At 49.3% G+C, this 19,910-nt stretch overlaps 11 protein-coding genes across 11 annotated transcripts; 10 read left to right on the forward strand and 1 right to left on the reverse strand.

Annotated features, from left to right (window-relative positions):
* Positions 1–45: 45 nt before the first annotated feature.
* TbgDal_XI11440 (telomerase reverse transcriptase, putative) lies at positions 46–3,624 on the forward strand (the record flags this gene model as incomplete). The annotated part of the gene is made up of 1 exon (XM_011781987.1): positions 46–3,624. The coding sequence occupies one exon, from the start codon at positions 46–48 to the stop codon at positions 3,622–3,624; it is 3,579 nt and encodes a 1,192-aa protein (XP_011780289.1).
* Positions 3,625–3,990: 366 nt separating this feature from the next.
* TbgDal_XI11450 (hypothetical protein, conserved) lies at positions 3,991–5,463 on the forward strand (the record flags this gene model as incomplete). Its single annotated transcript, XM_011781988.1, has 1 exon — positions 3,991–5,463. The coding sequence occupies one exon, from the start codon at positions 3,991–3,993 to the stop codon at positions 5,461–5,463; it is 1,473 nt and encodes a 490-aa protein (XP_011780290.1).
* A 1,059-nt stretch (positions 5,464–6,522) lies between these two features.
* On the forward strand, positions 6,523–9,030 carry TbgDal_XI11460 (hypothetical protein, conserved; the record flags this gene model as incomplete). The annotated part of the gene is made up of 1 exon (XM_011781989.1): positions 6,523–9,030. The coding sequence occupies one exon, from the start codon at positions 6,523–6,525 to the stop codon at positions 9,028–9,030; it is 2,508 nt and encodes an 835-aa protein (XP_011780291.1).
* Positions 9,031–9,792: 762 nt separating this feature from the next.
* Positions 9,793–10,149, forward strand: TbgDal_XI11470 (hypothetical protein, conserved; the record flags this gene model as incomplete). Its single annotated transcript, XM_011781990.1, has 1 exon — positions 9,793–10,149. The coding sequence occupies one exon, from the start codon at positions 9,793–9,795 to the stop codon at positions 10,147–10,149; it is 357 nt and encodes a 118-aa protein (XP_011780292.1).
* Positions 10,150–10,532: 383 nt separating this feature from the next.
* Positions 10,533–11,708, forward strand: TbgDal_XI11480 (hypothetical protein, conserved; the record flags this gene model as incomplete). The annotated part of the gene is made up of 1 exon (XM_011781991.1): positions 10,533–11,708. One exon carries the CDS (start codon positions 10,533–10,535, stop codon positions 11,706–11,708), a length of 1,176 nt encoding a protein of 391 aa, XP_011780293.1.
* Positions 11,709–11,879: 171 nt separating this feature from the next.
* TbgDal_XI11490 (hypothetical protein, unlikely) lies at positions 11,880–12,527 on the reverse strand (the record flags this gene model as incomplete). Its single annotated transcript, XM_011781992.1, has 1 exon — positions 11,880–12,527. One exon carries the CDS (start codon positions 12,525–12,527, stop codon positions 11,880–11,882), a length of 648 nt encoding a protein of 215 aa, XP_011780294.1.
* A 1-nt stretch (position 12,528) lies between these two features.
* On the forward strand, positions 12,529–13,158 carry TbgDal_XI11500 (hslVU complex proteolytic subunit, putative; the record flags this gene model as incomplete). The annotated part of the gene is made up of 1 exon (XM_011781993.1): positions 12,529–13,158. The coding sequence occupies one exon, from the start codon at positions 12,529–12,531 to the stop codon at positions 13,156–13,158; it is 630 nt and encodes a 209-aa protein (XP_011780295.1).
* Positions 13,159–14,851: 1,693 nt separating this feature from the next.
* TbgDal_XI11510 (hypothetical protein, conserved) lies at positions 14,852–15,478 on the forward strand (the record flags this gene model as incomplete). The annotated part of the gene is made up of 1 exon (XM_011781994.1): positions 14,852–15,478. The coding sequence occupies one exon, from the start codon at positions 14,852–14,854 to the stop codon at positions 15,476–15,478; it is 627 nt and encodes a 208-aa protein (XP_011780296.1).
* A 582-nt stretch (positions 15,479–16,060) lies between these two features.
* On the forward strand, positions 16,061–17,485 carry TbgDal_XI11520 (hypothetical protein, conserved; the record flags this gene model as incomplete). The annotated part of the gene is made up of 1 exon (XM_011781995.1): positions 16,061–17,485. One exon carries the CDS (start codon positions 16,061–16,063, stop codon positions 17,483–17,485), a length of 1,425 nt encoding a protein of 474 aa, XP_011780297.1.
* Positions 17,486–18,018: 533 nt separating this feature from the next.
* Positions 18,019–18,816, forward strand: TbgDal_XI11530 (GOLGI SNAP receptor complex member, putative; the record flags this gene model as incomplete). The annotated part of the gene is made up of 1 exon (XM_011781996.1): positions 18,019–18,816. The coding sequence occupies one exon, from the start codon at positions 18,019–18,021 to the stop codon at positions 18,814–18,816; it is 798 nt and encodes a 265-aa protein (XP_011780298.1).
* A 605-nt stretch (positions 18,817–19,421) lies between these two features.
* On the forward strand, positions 19,422–19,613 carry TbgDal_XI11540 (hypothetical protein, unlikely; the record flags this gene model as incomplete). The annotated part of the gene is made up of 1 exon (XM_011781997.1): positions 19,422–19,613. The coding sequence occupies one exon, from the start codon at positions 19,422–19,424 to the stop codon at positions 19,611–19,613; it is 192 nt and encodes a 63-aa protein (XP_011780299.1).
* Positions 19,614–19,910: the final 297 nt, after the last annotated feature.

The raw sequence follows: 19,910 nt of genomic DNA on the forward strand, positions 1-19,910 counted from the left end.
TGCACGTAGTGCCAATACTTCCACTAACGTTGGACAGCCGACTACATGGCACAAATGTTCCCCTCTGTGCCGGGGTATGACGGTCCGTTTAGTTTAAAGGACTTCTTGCATAACTATATCGGTTTGCAGCTGCGTTGGAGCACACCTCAGGAAAATTCCACCACTTTACCTCCCTCAAACTCGAACGTTGTCGTTGTGCCCCCGACGGGAAACTTTCATGTGGTAGTGTATGTTTCACGGTCCGCGCCTCCACCCCAGCGGTCCGTACGTTCTGCCGCGGTACTGTCTTCGTGTAGTAATAAAATGGATGGAGACCATCCGCAGCCATCAGTGCCAACACATTTTCATGGGAGGCCGCTAACTTCCTCGGTACTGAAGCACCCCTTTTGGGACGCTCTCTTCTCGCAGATTGGGCCAACAGCTGTCAGTTTCATCGTACTCTGGGCCCCTATAGTTGTGCAATTTGAGGCGTCTGGTGGTGGTCTACAGGTGTTGGGCCCCCCTCTGAAGCGTAGCGCCTCCTGCGCGGTGAAGCGTCAGCCAGGTGCTGGCTGGTGGGAGGGAAAATTAAAGGTGTCACGGACTGAAACACTAACGCAGAATGACCCTCACTGCTTCTGTATCGAGGGGACACCATCCCCTGTGGCATTGTATCGTTTAAATGTTCCTCGCCTGCATCTTGTTGAACAGTCACCCTTGAGGAGTACCGCGGATGCTCGCCATGCCGTTACTCTCATCCTGGAACAGTTGTGGATAGAGCATCACAAATCGAGCTGCTCTCCCTCGTCCGATAGGGACATTTCTCAGCGTCTCTGCGGCGTCGCCACAGGCTCCGCCACGAATTGCTGCGGCGATAGTTGTGTTGTCTTGGCGCAGGCTAGAAATCAAGTTAATGCCGTTTTCCCGTACACTTTGTTGCCTGTTCACGATGACGCTGTGTCTGGTAATGGAACCGTCAAGGAGTATCTCATCCATGTGCTGCACTGTGCGCTGGGGAGCGTGTGCCGTATGAACATACGCGGGGCTGCGATAAAACATACCGAATTCTTGGAAAAACGTGGCAAATCTTTTACCAGCATTTCTCAGAAGGCGCAGACCGCCGGGCAGGAGAATAAGATGCGCGCGATTCCTGTTGGTGAGTTGACTGTGCCGGAGCCCGTTGTGGCTTCGTATCTGGAAACTCTCTTTAACATGATGTGGTGGCGTGCCCCTCCACGTTTTGTTGGCGGTGCGGTAACTGCCGATCGGGTTAAATTTTGGGGTGAAGAAGGAACTGTGCTGACAAGGTTGCGCGAGGTTACTGTGGATTGGTTGTGCTGCGGAAGACATGAGGTATTTCTTTTGAGTCATTTCTTGGATGGGGTGCCCGTTTCGAGGATTCCTTGGCTACGTGGTTTCTACACGAAGGAGCCTGCACGAAAGCGGCGGTCCATGATTCAGCAGCGAGTGTTCCTGCAGCTTGTGCTCTTCCTCTATCAATGCGTGGTACCATTTTTGATCCGTCGTTCGTTCCATGTTGCTTGTACCTCTAAAAGCCCGTATATATTTTTTTTCATACCAAGGGCTGTTTGGGTATGCCTCACTCGTCGCGAAATGCGACGTGTGTGCATTCGTCGCGTAAAAAGAATGCGCTCCGATACTTTATCAGACCCACAAATGAGGGGGCACGCGGGGTTACCGCCAATGGCGCTGGAGCGTGTGACTTCCGAAGGACTGATGCAACTGATAGGACCCTCGTCACAGCCGGTAGGTGATGACAGTGGCGGCGTAAGCGATGTTTGCAAACTCCGTGACAGTTCCTCACCACTTTTATATTCGGATGTCCGTTTTTTAGTTGATGGTAGTAAGCTGCGGCCCATCGCCCGTCCTCGGTTTGGCTGGCAGCGCTCGCTTTTGAAAGCTGCCGACGGGGTTGGGTCGTCAACGCTTGCTTCAACCCTTGCAAAGGCGGGGAGGTATTTGGCAACGGATGGTAAAGCTATGTGGCCGTCCCCTAACTCTGCTGTTTTACGGGATGCTTTGCGGTGCCTTGATGCGGGGGTGGAGGAGCGACGTATTACAACAGGGGCAAGGCAACGCGCCATTGGATCTCACAATGATGAATATATTGAAGTGCGGTCATTTATTCAATGCGCAAGGCAGTTTTGTACCATTCCCACGTTGGTACAGGGTGAAACATCAGCGGGGCTGTTGGCGGATGCTACTGCCGTAACAATGGTGCGTGGCGACGCCGCGCGGTGTTACGACCACTTACCGCAGGAGGCAGTAGTGAATATCATGCGGAGTCTCGTCACGCACGAGACTTATTACTCACTTAAGCTGACCGTTGTTACGCTGACTACGGTCAAAAATGTTAACAAAAAGACTAGAAGTAGTCATGCAGAAAATCAGTTATCGTCGATGAAGGAGACGAATCGTTCGACTGTCGAGCACCGGAAGCTACAGTTGAGCAAACGTGTCAAACTCGTACCCGGGAGGTACGTACAAGAAGGCGTTCTCTATGGTATTGCTCGAGGATGCATTGCTTATGAGGAACAGTCGGTAGGCTCCGATTCCTTGGTAAGCGGCGAGGAGATAAGAAGTGTGCTGCAGAAACATCTGCAGTCGCACCTCGTGATGCTGAACGGCAAGATGTACATACAGCGTATGGGTATAAATCAAGGATCTGCTGTGGCGATGTTGCTTTGTGATCAACTTCTCGAGCGAGTTGATGCGGCCCTTTCCAGTATTCTCTCTGAACACGAGGAACCAGCGCTGTTGCTGCGTCGCGTGGATGATGTACTGGTGGTAACACTCTCTCGTGCTGCAGCGTCACGGTGCGAAGACGCTTTACGCAGTGGTTGGTCCGAAATTGGTTTCTTCTGCCAGGAGGAGAAACTGAGAAGAGTGACTTGTGGCCAACCCGTACGCTGGTGTGGGCTCCTTTGGGATCCGGTAACCTTGGAGTTTGCAGTGGACTGGGCGCGGCTGGCCAAGATGATGCCATATCTCGCCGTGCGTCCCAGGACAGGGTGTGAGCCACTACTTTCCTCACTACGTTTTATCAGGATACTTCGACTTCGAACGCCGATGACGGCACTCTGCCGACAAATAAACAGTAAGTCCCGTGTGGTGCAGACGTTATACGAGATCGGTCTGCTCTGGTCCCGCTTCTTCTTGGACAAACTGAAGGCCAACGCTGCCTTTTTTAGGCCGCATGTGCGCACTATATTACAACCTCTTGCCCTTGCGACTGCTACGCTGCGTCGCCTGGTGCGGAAACATTCCTCTGACCTGCAGCGGCTGGGTTCTTTTTGCGACGTTACTGATGTTGAAGTACGACTTTGTATTTCTGCCGCGCTCTACCATACACTCCATCAGCGGCTGGCGTTCATGATCGGCAGGATGTCGAGCGTGGGGAAGAAAAAGTTCCTGATATTAATGACGGCGGTTTTAAAACGAAAAATGGGAGAACTGGGATCTAAGATCAACAGGAATAATCAAATGGAATCTTCTCTTCCCTCTGCAGCTGATTTGTTGCTGGTGGAGGGCGGTGATGGCGTAGTTTCAAGGGGTCTTGCGGCAGTGCGTTTCAGACCTGTCGAAACTGTGCGATTTCAGGGATGTGCGACGCGCTCTGCATGAAATGCAAGCTTTTCTCCTTCATGCGCACGCACAAGCGTCTTTTTTTTATTTTATTTTGTTACCAACCTACATCCTTTTGATGTTTGCAGTTAATTTTGTTGCGATCACTTGCTGCTTCCTCGAGGCACCGGTACGATTTTGGTTTTCCCTTATTTTATTGTGCGGAAAAAAAATGTCTTTCCTTGACTTATATTCGATTTTGCTCGTGCGTGTGTCTCTCTCCGTTAGCAATTAGTACATTCCTATAAGTAGGTGGGAGGAAAACGAACTTTGAGTGAAAGGAAACCCACTAACTACAGGAAGGGTAGAAAGTGTTGAAATATACAATAAAAAAAAAAGTGGTAACAGCTGGCGGAGACGATAATAATGAAGTCCAAGGATGTGGAGGATGCTGGATGCGTTGGGCAGTGGATTGACAACCGAAAACGGGCGAGTGACGATGCTGACTCTTTCGTGAAATCAGCCATGACAATAAGTCAGTCGGCGTCATCCATTGGTGCCTCCGCGCAGACCCTACGCAATGTGGACAGAGGACGAAAAAGGAGTGAATCCTCCAAGAAGTCGGCTGGCAAGAAGACCAGTAGCGCACCGTCTTTACTTCCTCAGATAAAGGTGAAATCTGCGAAGCAGGGCAAGGCGACGGGCAGACCACCGATTTCTGCCTCAAACCCCTCAGGAGGGGCGCGGAAGGGATCATTGAAGGGGAAGGCAACTGGTTCGATTTCTCTGACGTCTCAGAGCACAGGTGGTGGCAGCGTGGGGAAAAGGGGCAAGTCCCCCAAATCAAGAGGTGGGGCGAAAGGAGGGAAAAAGCGACCTTCATCGATTGGGAGGCCCTCAAGCAGGGGATCGAAGGGGTCATCTCGGCGGGGGTCTCGTTTAAGTCGAGGCAGTGGACGCACGAGCACGAAGGGAAAAGGGGGGCGGAATTCGAGAGGAAAGAAAGGCAAAAAGTCTAAGCGTAGCAAATCTTTTGCGGGTGCCGATAAGATCACATATGCTATTTCTTCGTTAACTTTAGCGGAAGAAGACCAACGAAGCAATATTTGGGCAATGGAAGAGACTGAGCGTGATGCACTCCTCCCTGATTATCACCTGCTCGTTATAAACATGCTCCGGGCCCAAGTTGTTGAAGTGAATGCGCGCCAGCAGTCCTTAAACGATGCCTTCATGTCTAGACAGGGCAATGGTCTCAACTTTTTATTGGGAGATGACCCTGCCGCAGCACTGGAGCTTTTGCGGACGCAGATACGGTTAGAAATGCAGGGGGAAGTGGAAAAGCTCGCTTCGGCAAATGCGGTACTAAGTGGCCTTCTTGAGGAAAAGAAAGCTGAGTTAGAGGAAAAAACCAACGAGGCGCAGTCACTCCAGGACAAGGTCAATCGTAGGCTTGCCCGTTTTGAAGTGGATTGTGAAGCACTTCGCACTGAGGTCCAATCTGCATTGAAGACTGAACGTTTAGATATCGATAGAATGAAGCGTGAGCTCATTCGCCGCCTAGACATGGCAACTGCTGCGCTGCGTACGCCCAAGTATGATACAGCGCTGCGCTCCATGCAGGCACTAGTGCAGAGTGTGCAGGATGAGATACAGGAGCATCATGATAACATGAGTAAGCTGATTGTATCAATTGAGGCTCAGGACACTTTTGTTCGCAACAAAAGCGATACAATGCACAGCAACTTTCCCGTCCGCTACAGAGAAGAGCTGAGGAAATTGGACAACGACAAGCTACTGAACCTGCTGGACATCTTGTCTTTCCACGATTCTGTAGTAGAAACTGTTGGTAAGACGTTGTATGTAATAAGTAGCACAGGTTACGCTACAAATGTTTTCTAGTGAGGTGGCACCCGTGTTTTTGTTTTTCATTTTATTTTCAATTTTCACTCCCTTACATTCTTTCATCCCGTCACGCTCTGCCGCACACACTCTCCTTCGTGTTATTGACTTAAGTTATCTTAGCGTATTTCGTTATACGCTGTCCTAGAGGTTTGCTTTGTAACTCCAATGTATCTTTATGCGTCATAAATTAAGGCGGGCGACGGAGAAGGTGAGGGAACACAGAGAAAGAAAGAGAGTGGCTCCGTCCAGTTTCCCTAGTTGGTTGATGTAGTGTTAGAGCGAAGATAGGCGTATCCTTAAGTAGCCGCATGTTTTTCTATGTCCTCTTTGTCCCCCCCGTGTTTGCGTGGCATGTCGGTGTTACCCTCGTGCTTAAATTTTTTGGTTGGTACCCATTCGCCCCAAGCTTTTTTCCCACTTATGTCCCACTTATGTCCCTCTTCTTTCAATTTCTTTTACATATATAAACTTTCATATATATATTTCCGTCCCCCAAAGGTACAAAATACTTTTAGTTGTTGCTTCATTAGTTCCTTTCCCCGTGTTTGACAGCCAACTGGGTTGCGAGAGACAGTTGCGCGGCAGCACATCAAGGGGCGAACACTGGTGTTCTCCCCTGAGACGAAAAAGAAAGGGGAAAAGGCAAGGGATTAATCATTGCCCGAACAGATAGGAAGCAATATGAATCCATCTGGTCCCAGTGGTCACCATGAGGAGAGGTTAAGAAGCTCTGCACCGGTGTACACCAACGTGCGTCGCGAGGCACGAAGGATGCAGCGTGAAGCGATGGAAGTTAACGCAAAGATAAGGGAAATAGAGGCTCGTGGGCAGATGAGACACAAACAAGAGCGGGTGATGTTGCGCGCCAAGGTTGACAACATCGTAGAGGGGCTTGTTGGAGGCACCGAAGGGATCGTCCCTCCCAGTGTGCTTGACCCACCTATTGAAAGGATACCAGAACCATGCTTTTTACGGCCTACAGAGAAAAAACAAACATGTACAGGGTCGGGAATGGCTCCAGTGAAGTTAATTTCACTCGCTTCCAGTGCCGGCCGCATGCCCGATGACGTTCGTAGTGGCCGCTATCCAGGGGGCTCACCCTCTAAAGGTGTTACGCCTAGAAACCGTGTGGACGCCTCTGAATCTAAAGCGGGTGAGCCGCCGCGAGGGTTCCCCGTCCCCTTTGAATCCTCAGGGTTCCGGTGCCCCATTCAGTGGGCGGAGATGAGCCTTCATGAGGTGTTGATAACTGCATTAGGGCCCCGCTCCGAACGGGAAAGGAGGGGTACGGATGTGCCTCCGAACCGTTTGCTTGTTAGTGTGGCAGCGCATCTACTAAATGAAGTTCTTTCGCGTGATACACGTTATGCGACGTTATGGCCGCTTCTTCGGGACGTTGTCTTCAAGGGACTCTTCGCTCCGACAAATTTCAAGCAATCACCTTATATGGGTGGACGTGAACCCCCCAGTTACCCCAGTTTTGTACCAGCAGCTGACTACTTTGGCTTGCGTTTGTGGTCGGATGAGTATCTTCTGAGTCGCAGGGCGGAGTTGCATCTTTCTGATAGGGTCACTGACTTGAACAGTGCATTGGATAGCCGTGGGGATATTTTTCAATTTGCAGTCAAGCAAATTGAAAAAGCCAGCAAAAGGAGTGCTTTTCGAGCATGGCGAGCAGTTGTGCAGCGCAACCGAATTCTCCGAGACAACGTAGTAGCATACCTGAAGCGCGTCCGTCAGAGGATGGTTGTGGAGGGTAGCTTCCTGCGATGGCGGCGCCTTGTTGTACAAACGAAGTTAGAGGAGCTGAGAGTGTCTCTGAAGGAATCGAATGTGCGCTTCTCTATTAGCGAGAGTAATAGTAAAGAAACAATAAGGGAGCTGGAGGAGAGACTCGAGGAAGAGCGAAAGGGGGCTGAGGTGATGAAGTTGAAAATCGAATCACTCTCCATGCAGCTAGTTGAGAAGCAGATGCTTGATCTCCGGACGCTGGACTCCACGTTGCGAAACTACCGCGCTATGTGTGGGGACGCCAAGAAGGAGAGTAAACGGTGGGAACGTTTGGCAAAAACATTTTCGTGCCGTTCAGGGTGCCCGGTTTTCCCAGCATCGATGAAAAGGCATGCTCACAGCCTGCGTTCCATTGAGACTTCGTGTGTTGGTCAGGGCACGCAAGCTTACGAACGTGTTGTGGACGCGCGCTGCTCCCTCGAGTCACTTCTGGTAGCCTGGATTAACTCTTTGATGAAGGATCAAAATGACCACTCTTGGAAGGCTGTAAGGAAGATTGAACTGGGGTCTGATGCTGGTGATTTCAGTGTCGGTGCTCTCTGTAAGTTAGTGCGGACATTGGATTCTATATACAACACCAGGGGCGCAGAGCATGTGATGTGTGGTTCAGCGGCCTCGACAAATCCAAGTCGTGCGACTTCTCTGACAAAATGTATCGAACTGCTGCGGGAAGGGAATGAATCATCAACAGTAGTTTTCCAGGAGCTTGTCCAACTTATTCACAAGCAAACAGTGGATGGTCTTTTCCCTCCATTACTCTCCCACTGTTCGTATCTTGACACTTTTTACACCCCTTCAACCTTTTGTCAAAAACCCCATCCAACTGCTATGCTGTGGGTGCTGGCTACGCTTTTCGTTGGGTATGCGCGTTTGGTAGCGGGTGTTCCGTCATTTGCATCGCATGATATCGAGCAGCGGCTACGGTGTCAATCTGAGGCCTCAATAGGCTGCCTTGCCTTAGGCCCCGTGCCTGAGGAGGGGGAGGTTAACAAGCAACCTGAAGGCCGGAGCCGCAGCCAGAGTATCGTCAGTTCTCACATTTTGACGACAAACACGGTCATCAAAAAATCCGCCCGTCACAGCCGTCCGCGAAGCACGGCGTCACGTAAAGTAGCCGAAGAGGCCGCTGACGAGAAAGATCAGGCGTGTGAGAAGGCAATTGTGGACACCGCTTCTGATGTTGAGGTGTACCTCAATTGCGAGTGTGGTACGGAGGAAGAGGGAGGATACTCCAGCGATGGCGAACTGACGACAAGTGAAACTGCCACGACTCACGAAACCGATGGACTTGAAAAAAGCACGTCAGGTGCAACGGAAAAGATGAAGCATACGCCGGGTAGCAGCAGTAAACCACAGCGTCCTGCACGGAGGTCTCAGCTTCTCCCTTCAACGAGTAAACTGTTGGTTCCAGTTGGACAGCGAGAGTTTGTTAAGTTTCACCGAGACGAGGGAAAGCGTCAACGAATGTGGATAAGTGTTTGCCGTATTGTAACGTCACTAGTGGTGAGGTTTCGTATCCTCGACGTACCGACAAGCAGTGCCGTTCCTCCGAGCTTCGCTTCGCCTATGTCGTTTTCTTCGTCTCTACCACGGCTCGTTAGTGGACGACACTCATTATTTTTTAACAGTGGACGGGAGTCAAGGAGGAGCCAGTCCGGTTTGTTTCCCGTTGCCAGTAGTCCCCCAAATCCAGCCACAAAACCCAAGAGAGGGGCGTCTCAGGCACACTCTACGCTGCGGCGGTGGCTGGATAAGGCTAGGAAGGCAGAATAGGTGGGAGGTGTGAGTTGTTTGAAGAGGCATGCAGCGTCGCCAAAGCCAGGGGAAGTGTGGGCGCTTCCTCCACTATGTTACCTGTACCTTCCTGCTGTTAGATGTTATATTATCACTTTATGTTTACGTCTGATCACTCTATTTCCGCATTATCGCGTTGGCTGGCCTAGGTGCCGAAAATGAGGCTCAACTTCATTTTTATGCGTGTGGGTGGGTGACGCAACAGACACAACAGATTTGACGTTTGCAACTGTTTCCCCCTTTCTCTTTCCCCCGTTATTCCTGCTTTTATTCTTTGTAGAATTCCCCCTTCCCACTTTCCGATGTTCGCCTGTTGTGAATACGTGGGTATGCTTGCGTTGTGCTTCATGGTCCATGTCGCCAATCAGTTCACCCTACGGCCATGGACTGACTCCCACAAACGCCTTTCCCTGTCCCCATGTCTGTAATTACTTCTGAATGATCTTTCTTCGTCTCCCCTCCCCTTCACGTACACACGCGCCATTGTCTCCTCGCTGTTTCTGGTTGACGTTGTGTAGTGTAATATGTTTGTGCCCGTGTTGGTGCTTGGATGGTTTGCTTTTATCTTCCTTTCTTCACCGTTTTTGGAAACACCCGAATACTCTGGAAGCGTGCCTACCTTGTGTGGTGCTCATTTCACTATTCTGAACACAATATAGAGAAGGGAAGCAGGCCCGAAAGGGAAAATCAGGAGGGTGCTAAACGAGACAGGATAGTGTAGAAGGCACTGGTGCCACTATAATGCCCCGTCGCGGCACTGACTATCTCGAGGCACTGTCAGTACCGAAACATGATGTGACGGGAGTAAAGGGGGAAGGTGTTCCACTCCGGAAGCGGTTACAACCCGTTCAGGTTACAGGGTACGACTCCACAGCCAAGATAGGAAGGAGTACCAGGCGTCAGGAACTGCGGGCAGCACTTCTTGAGGAGGAGCTGAGGGGAGGGGGTCTGTGTGGTGGCTGCCGTAGGGTGGCGCTGTGGGTTTCTGTTTTCGCACTTTTGGCGGTGCTTGCAGTGGCAGCAATGATGTACTTTCCACAAGGCAGAGAAATTCTTTTACCCCTACTGAGTCAGTTACGGGGCTATCTGGGGGTATAGTGGTGCTGTTTGCTGCTGCGGGGTGGTGTTTTTTGTGGCCTAGTTTCCCTAGACACGTACAGTAGAGTTAAATGGGCGCGCGCATTCGTTATTTTCCAGTGGAAGGCATGATGAGACAGAAGAGAAGCAGTGGGTTCCCCTTCTTTTTGAGTCTGTTCGAAATGATGCGACTTTCTGATGTATTTTTGCTCTTCCACATTGTTTGGTGAAGAATGCCGAGGTACTCCGTTTTCTGTACCCCGCGGTGGGCATCATATACCCAATTTCGAATTATGTTTCTTAGTTTTCGCATCTCCCCCCACTTTCCACAATTCTTCAACGGACCCTTCGTCTGTTATCATCTCCCCCTCTTCCTCCCGGTGCTGCCGCTGTGAACGCACATAATGTTTACCCGCCCACTCTTCAATTTTTCACCACGCCATCTGTGCCTCTTTTTAAGTGCTCACAGTTCCCCTCCAAGTCTTCGCGAACCAATGAGTCTTCGCGAGGACTGGGGTCGTCTTGTGGACGAGGTATGTAACATGGATAGCACTGAACCGCTCCCAGAAGAGTTTGTTCCCTCAGAATTCCTTCCTGGGGGTTGCGAACTCCCTGCTGACTTGTTGCACTACCTCCGGAGCGGAGCAAATGCTTTTGAGGCTGAAACTGCTGATCTTTTTCAGCCGCAAACTTCCACTGAGGAGGGGTTTCACGCTGCACCCATTATCAGTCGTTACGGCACGGCGGGAACCCTACGCAACCTAGTTGGTGATCGAGGCGAGAACCCGCGACTACCGAGGCACGAGGGACCGAACTTTTACGAGGCCTACCGCGCTCACGCCGCCTTGAACGCCGAGGGAGGCGGAAGGAACAACCTCACTTCCTCTGCTTCTGCCGCTGCGGCGGCGGGAAGTGCGGGGGCTAACAATATTCTTCGTTCAATTGGGAATGGGATTCGTATCAATCCTGGATTCATGGTGCCGGAGTATCATTCGCAGAGGAACCGGAAACTTAACTTTGTCCCCCTGATTCTCATTTCGGCTTCTGTTTCTTCTGTACTTCAGGTGATCAACATCAAAGATTTCTTGGAGGATGGTGTTTACGTTGAGCCGTCTTCACGGTTCTTGAACCCCGTAACGGGCGACATGAACGTTGAAGACGCACCGAAGCACATCACTGTCAGACCGGGAAGCTTCCTAGATGCGGACAAGTACCGTGTAGCGTACAGAGAGTTTCGTGTTGTGAATGGACCAAAACAGGTAAAGAACTGGAACCATGTCTGTGCGTGCATAGTAGACGGCAATGAGTGGCAATTTAACCATTGGTTTCCAGACGAAGTTCCTTCCTTGTGTGTGAGCCGACTTTTTCAGCGTGTGTGTGGTTTTTTACCTTACTTTGAGGAGGATAAACCACCCAAGGCCCTTCAGGACTGGCATGTTACTCCGTTGAAGTTGACACGCCGCGTTGTGAAGTCGCACACTCACATTCGCCAGGCGTCTGCCTTTTGGGAGCACTTGTACCTGTTTCTGGACACACATCCCCTCTTTAAGTTGTTCACCGTCCCGCCGGACCAGCCGTAGCTTTTGATTTTACCCCCATCAATTGCAATAATCGGGCTGTACTGATCAAGAGTGAGAGGGAGGCGAAGTCGCCCAACTTTTTACTTCCCCCACAGCGTGAGGAATCGGGGTCGGCTAAACCTTCAGGAAGTGGTTAATTTCCTTTTTGTTGTTTCACTGCGAATGGCTTTGTCATTTTCTTTTTTTTCTTTTTTCTTTCTGATGAAAGAGATAAGGGAGCATATATATATATATATATTTATTTATAAAGGTGAGGGAAAGGAGCAGAGAGGGAAGGGAAGAGAGAGAGAGAGCGGGGATGTTTAAAAGCATGTGTATGCGCACGTAGTGTGCTTTAAAAAGAGTGATGTGATTGGCGTTGCGGTTTGTGTGTGTGTGTGTGTGTGTGTGTGCATGGGAGAGGGGTGGGAGTCCGCGATGAAGAGAGAAGACAAAGTGCGTTGGGGATAATTTTATTGTCTTCCAGAATCTTTCTGTCGGAGCTGCAGTTGATTGCTGGTTCACTGTGTCCTGCCGATGGGCCTCTTGAAATATCAGTTGCGCTGATACGGTAGTTTGTAGGGGCTTACCACTTCTGTGTACGTTCCGTTGGTGAATCGGTATTCTGTTCTTTTTTTTTTGTTTTATTACTTTGACGTCTTGTGTGCATGGGTTTAGAAGCTTAGACTTAACTTCGCACAGTTCGGCGCAGACGAAGAAAATAAAAGAATTTTTTTTAAAAAGGAAAATATAAATATACGTACATTCACAAGAACGACGAAGGGAGCGAGGCGCACACCAGTAACTCAAGCATACTTTTCCGACTTTATCACCCGTCATTATGCTTCGCCGTGTCGGCCGCACTACGTGTTCCCCTGCAGCGTGTCAACTACGTCACACAACCATCCTTTCTGTCCGCAAGGGTGATACGGTTGTGCTACTCGGTGATCGACAGGTTACCCTTGGTGAGCGCATTGTCGCCAAATCCAGTGCATGCAAGCTGCGTCGCATTAATGATGATGTTGTCATTGGTTTCGCGGGCAGCACTGCGGACGCGATTTCTCTTATGGAGAAACTTGAGAACAAAATTGGTGAGTTCCCAAATCAGCTTACCCGTGCGGCTGTTGAGCTAGCTAAAGAGTGGCGTACTGATCGCGCACTTCGCCGGTTGGAAGCCTCACTCATTGTTTGCAGTGCTGAGGAGACTCTGGAAATTGATGGACAGGGTAATGTTATTACGCCAGAGGCTGATGGAATTGTGGCAATTGGGTCCGGTGGAACCTTCGCGAAGGCAGCGGCACGGGCGCTCATTGATGTGGACGGCTACGATGCGGAGAAAATCGCGCGGAAAGCGATGCGCATCGCCACAGATATCGATGTTTTCAGCAACGAACACTGGGATGTTGAGGTACTCAAGCGGAAATCCGAGAAGCAGGAAGGGTCGGAAGCGTCGGCGAAAACTAGCGAGTAACCGAGGTTAGTGCAGTCATGGCGGTAAATTTGATCCATCGACCGAAGGCACATGTATTTGTGCTTGCGTGTCTAGTGTTTTGAACGTTCGCTGTGATATACTCGGGCAGCGGTGTATCCGAGTGGGTGGCAGCATGCGTGGACCACGCGAGATAAGAGAGCAGAAGGAATGTGACAACTGAAGGGCCTCTGATAGGAGGCGAGTGAAGCAGGAGAGGGCGATTCACTCCACTGCGGTATGAGTGGGTGTCCGTGTTTTGCTGTTGTTGTTGTTGATAGGGCGGCAGGTGTTGGGGGAGAAATGTTTTATGTTGTCGGGTGCCAAAATGTGGTTGTGGTTCCGCATGTGTACGTATCTGTAGCATAACCAGCATTCACTTCTTCGTGCATCTCGTCACACATGGCATTCGTGCTACAATTATTCCTTCATGCTTCTCTTGATATTCACACGCACGCGCACACACACGAGGAATTTCTCCGTTGTTGTCTTTTATTTGTAGTTCCATTGCACTTCTTCCCCTTCTCCTTCCTCTCCGGAACGGGTTTAACCACTGGTTGAGGCTGTAGAACTCATTTCTCCTCTCACGGTATAACGACGGCTGCAATGAGTAAACGACATCACCATCAATTTTTTTTTAAAAAAGAGAAAGGCAAAAAAAATAAATAATAATAAACTGCGCCCAGCGTCGTTCATTTCAAACAGTGCGATATGTGCAATTTCCCCCTTGGTTTCCCCCATTACTTTTGTCTTCTCTCTTCGGTTTGTCTCTTTGCTTTCCTTTTTTAATTAATCCACCTTTGAGGTGGATATACCGCATAGAAAGAGCCCAATGCTGTCACTGTAGCAGAGATGGCGTAGGTACGAGTTTCGCGTAAGATCTTTCCTGTGTTTTTTTTACTTTTGTTTCCCGTTTTGGAAGAAACTGAAACTTAGTCACTTTAAGCACACTAGAGAGAAATGCAGAACTGGTCGTAAGTGGTGGCGGAGGATGAAATGATGCTCTTTTTTCTGTGTGAAATCCCATCTAAACCATCAGAAAAGGGCGTCTACTTACATTTTCTTATTTTCTGTTACTCGGGTGTATTTTGTTGTTGAACTTATGCTAACGAACTGGTTGCACTTTACCGTTCCTCTTATATTTAGTGGGCGAGAGCGGTGTATTGCGTAAGTTTAGGTGACCTTCACGCTCTACGGGTCGCTGCTGTGTGGAAGCGAAGGAAACGGCAGGCTTTTAAATTTTTGTATGAACATTGAGTTGCATCAGGAATGATGTGTTTTGAGGGTCAGTTAAGGACTGTAGGGGCATAAATGAGGGTAGTGAATATATATATATATATATATTTGCCTCACATTATAAAAGGAAAGTCAAGAAATGATAGGAAGATGAATGACAAGCAGCTCTTCCACGTAGTGGTAATAGATGCATTTATGCACGTCTTTGTATGATATTTTTGCCATTCATATTGTTGTGCTTCTACGTTGTTACTATCGTTTCTTCCCTCCATTGCTTCGTGGTGAGAGTAGCATTATCTCTTTTATCGTGGTGCTTCAACATTCACATGTGTAGGTCAGAGTAAGGGTGAGTCAAATAGGAAAGGAAATAAAATAAACGAAGGAAAGAGAAAAGAACATTTTCCCCGAGAGAGGAAGAGAGACGCATCAAGGGGAAACTAGTAGTAAGGAGTGAAGCCGCATGGTGGAAAAGCACATGTACGACGGTTGGTCGTATGAGCGGCTCCGTCAACAACGCAACCGCGCTCACTTCCTTCTTGAGGAACCCTACCGGTTTATCACAGTTTTGCTTCATCATGGAAAGTTGTACGCCATCGATAGTCCATGTTATCACGGCTCCGGACCACTTGGCGAGGGTCAGATAGTTGATTTAGAAGATATGGATACTGTTGTGACATCAGGAGACGGAAAACTCGGGTCCTCACGAGTGCCTTGTTTACGCTGTCCATGGCACTCTTACCTTATTTCCATTGAAACGGGGGAATTGGTGGAGGTGCTGTCAGTTGAAGGCACTAAAACTGGGAGAGAGAATCAAGCTGATAATGATGTTGCAGAAGAGATGCCGTCTTATCCACTTCAGCACCGCTTTGGCACTTGCGGAGGGGCCACACACGTCTCCCGGAAGGGTGTCGTTCAGCGTACTCATCAGGTGTCTCTCGATGAGGCCACTGGAATTTTAACAATTGAAGTGGAAGATGAGGAGGTGATGCGCCGACGCCCGTTGCCATCCGACAAAGTGGCGGGAGATATTAAGAACGGGGCCCTCACCATGCAAATATTTGACATAAAGGCCAGAGGGCTTGAGTAAATGGCAAGTACTTTTCGGGAAGAGAGGCGATGTCATGTGCAACTTTCCCCTCTTTTTTTTTCTTTTTGCAGATATGTTTGTTGTGTAAATTTTGATGTTGGGTTATGAAAGTCCGATTGCAGTGGGGGCACTACCCGACCCGCAGTCTTGGGATTACTGACTTTGTGTGTGGGTTTATGTGCATTTGGAAAAGAAAAATAAAGGTGTGTATTTTGAAGTTGAAGTTGTTTGAACTTCACTGATATCGGTTGTTTCTTCTAGCTCTTCTATTGTGATACTCGTGTGGGACCTATCTTTCCCTCCTTTCTTTCGGCATGTATGATAGTGTTTCAAGACGGGGATAGTTGAGTAGCAACAGTAACACCAACCACAAATACAGCTGCGGTGGTGGGGTATAAGAAAGACCTGAAGTTAAAAAAATAAATACCTAAAAAAAAAAAAGAACAGAAGGTAACTTTTCCTCCATTAAGATTTAACAAAAAAAAGGGTGACAGGGGGGGCAAGGGGTTAAGCAAGACGTTTGTTAAGCAAAAGGGTGTGCCGTTTGGTGGGAGGGCGTAATTAAGTGAGAGAAATAGCCAAATGTGTGACGAGTTCCTTGGAGACTTGTTAGAAGAAGAGTTGGAAAATTTGGGAAAAGCTGCATTTGTCGTTGGTGTTTCCGGTTTTCTTTTGAAGCAAGCGATAGGGGCGCGTAGTTTTCTTCGTGGGGACCCCGTGCAAAACAGCATTGTTGCGCACCTTCCCCAGGGATATGACCGGAGCATCATTGCCGCTCGAGTCAGCCAACCGCTCACAAAAAGCCTAATGATCGACGCACTGGCCATTGGCGCAATAAAAGAACGGTTACGGCGTGCCACTACTCCAGGTGATAAGGTGGCTATCTTCTCTGAACTCTTTAACACAACACTCGCGGGGATTCTTAGTGCCGCCTACATTCACAGTTTGACTATCACACTTCATGTGATGAGGCACACAATGTCTCTCTTGGTATTCGTTCTTGGAAAGAAGGAAGCAAGCAGCGGTACGCGCCGCGCTGATACTTCCTTGCTCTCCAAATTTCGTAGTTGGTGGCATCAGGGCACACAGAATTTCATGTTGCAGACACTCTTGGAAAACATGACTCAGCAAATGGAAGCTTCACCCTTCTCGCTCATGATGGATGATGATAACATGAAGACCGAGGATGTGAAGCAGGGATTTTGTGTAGACGCGCTTCTGCGGCTCGCTGTTCCTCGGGTTGTGGATACCGCACTCCATGTAGTGAACACCACGTTGGAGGGCAGAGATTCACAACTTTTTAACCTGACGGGAAGCGTGACCGAGGGCGAGATGCGTGATCTACTGCAAACATTGTGCGCAAAATTTGTTTCACGTGCCACACTCTCGGATTGGCTCACACCACCTTCTGAGGAATTAAAAGACTCGGATGGTGGCGTCTTAAACACCTCACCTCCTCCACAAGGTATGGGGGACGGAGAGTCTGGTGGTGAAAGTCCGGGTGGAAGGGACAAGGCAATGAGCAATGGGGATTCTTTACTGTCTAATGACGAGCAATGCGAAGATCGGTTGGGACTTGGTGGTGGTGGTGGTGGTGGCATGCCACTCCAAGGGGTGTTCCCACCGCTTAGCGCCAATTTTTTTCCTATGACTAATGGAGCCGCCCACGCTGAGGAAATGCACGCTGCTCACAGGAACCGGCTGATACATGAGAAACTGAGGCGAGAGCGGGCGGCTGGGTTCTTCCGCGAAATTGTTCACAGTGTATCACTCAGCGAATTATGTATTGCGTACACTGAAGAGTTGCTGGGGGCCGCAGTCGCGGTTACCACGGACTTTTCTTCCCTTCGACCAGAGGGAGATTCGACCGTCGCTGTACGTGTTCCTCAAATGCTACCGTTGCTAGAGAAGCAGCGGCTGGATATGTTTGATTGTGACTTCCAAGTGCAGCCGTACGTGCGACTGCTGTGTGAGGAGACGATTAGAGTTACATGCCGCGATTTATAAGGCATCTCACGGTGAGTAGGCACCTCGTTTCATTTTGTGCTCTTTCCCTTGTACGTCATATTGACGTCACACACAGGAAGAGATACGCGCTGCATGGAACTGAGAAGCGGGCGAGGAAGGCACCCACGTCCATCATCTCAATTTTGGCGCGCATTGTTTGGGTGGTTGGCATAAAGAGGTGTGTTGGAGAGTGAGTGTGTGTGAATGTGGGTGCGCGTGTGTGTCGAGGGGCATCAGACAGAAGAAAGGTAACATATTCTGTTACACGCGTGGTGCGGTTTGTTGATATCCCCTCCTTCATTTCCTAAATGTTTGTTTAACATTAGTGAAGGAGGAAAATAAAGTCTCATTTCGCTTCGTCGCCGATGCGGCCACACACACACTTTGTTACGATGAAAGTCACTGACCACACGCCTTCCCTTTGCGTGACCACAGCCCCGACTTCTGCGGTGCTGTTCGGCCAATGAAACCCAGCGGTTCTTTACCTGCCCTATCTTTTCCCCAATCCCCACTTTCTGAAAGAAGTGTAATTCATGGATAGCAAACAACGAATATGGGATTCGCTGCGCAACGATGCCAGACAGGCCGACAATCTCATTGAGCGGAAATTAGCCGCCTTGGAGGATATTGCCCGGCGTGTTGATGATGAGACGAGCGGTGTTTCGTTTGGAGCTAAAGGCACGGCTTCTACGACAGGTTTCAACCAGTATAACAACCCCTCATCATCTAGCAGCACTACATTCGGCAATACCGCTGTTGTACACTTCCCTTCAGAATCTCACGTGAGGAGCGTCCAGCTTGAGTTTGAGCACAGTCAGTCGGAGGTGGAGGTTGTGCTGCAGCGGTTTGAGACACTGCTGGAAACTATGGCGGAAACTGCGCGTGAGCTCCCACTGGAGTCAGCCGCCATGACTCACATGGAGCGGTTTCAACAGCTAGCGGCTGAGAAGCGCCGGACTCTTTTCCGCGTCGCCGCCGACTTCAAGCGCCGTTGTGAACGCGTTGAGCTGCTTCCGAATATAAGTCGCGAGCTTGATGTTCACCGTGAGGACGTAGGTACGCAGTTACTGCTCAAGGAACAGGAGTCGCTGCGCCACACACAGCGGATGCTTAACAACATCATCGATCGAGGAGAGCAGGCCCATCTGCAACTGCGTGAGCAGCGGGACACTTTCTCTAGCGTTAGCGATAGATTGCTGGAGATCACGCAGCGTGTCCCGTTTGTCAAAAATGTGCTGAATAGGATCGATAGTAGGCGACGCAGGGAGGCTGTTATTGTTGGTGCATTGATTGGTTTGTGCATGACAATTTTTGTGTTGTTTTTATTCTAAATGCTCTCCTTTTACCACCTTTCTACTTTCTCCTCCGTGTTTTTATTTTGATACTCTATGAGATGACTATGTTGGGCAAGTTGGGGACACCAGTGGTTGTGTTTTGATTGGGATGTGTCTTCTTACCGTTCCTATGGGCCACATGTTGAAAGCGCGCCGTGAATGTGTGTGTGTGTGTGTGTGTGTGTGTGTGTGTGTGTGTGTGTGTGTGTGTGGTGTGGCCGTTTCGGTTGTCGATTTCTTTTGTTTTGCTTTTTTATGCGGTAGGAGGGGTAATAAGTCTCGTTTGTTGTGTACATGTGCGCCGGAAATAGGAACGAGCGCATACCTGGCCAACCTCATTGAGATATATTGATCAAATTCCTTATTTCCTTCTTCGTTTACATGTTCGTGCGTCTGTGTGTAGGGGGAGAGTAACACAACGAACAAATGATAGCAAGTCGGTGTCCCTCTGGGGCTAATGTCCCTCTTTGTGTATCATCATCCCGCAGTACCCTGTTATTGTTATTGTTATTAATTTTTTTGTTGTCGCACCCCTCCTTCACAACGAACCGCTGAGCGTTAACTTATTCTTTTCTTCATCGCGTTTCTCCTATATCTCCCACATGTCACCTCCGCGTAGGTTGTATATTTATACATCCGTTTCCCTCTTTGCTGTTGAACAACAACAGCAACCACCTGCGTGTTTTTGCCGTTTTTGTAAGGTGAACTCATCGTTGGTGCCTCTCTTACCTCTTATTTTGTACTTTCCCGCATCAGAAGTAACAGAAGTAAATTCGAGCGCGGCTGATCGGTAAAGGGCAGCGAAGAAGGATAAGAGGGAGGAGGGGAAAGAGGAGAAAACAAAAACTAGGTCATAGACCGAATTAATACCACTAGTTAAAGGCTTTAAAGGGCTAAAAGAGAAAAAGAAAGAAAAAAAAACAGTAGAAAAGCCAAGGCAAAGGAAGAGAAGAATATTTAATAAAAGAGCGCAAAAGCACAAAAAGTGGGGGTGAAACAGCGAGAAAGGAAATAAACGGCGGTCCCTTAATTGTACAAAGTGGCCGCTCTAGGTGGTACAGACACGAATAAATAATACACATATACATATA

Source organism: Trypanosoma brucei, chromosome 11, assembly GCF_000210295.1.
Source record: "Trypanosoma brucei gambiense DAL972 chromosome 11, complete sequence".
NCBI lineage: Eukaryota > Euglenozoa > Kinetoplastea > Trypanosomatida > Trypanosomatidae > Trypanosoma > Trypanosoma brucei.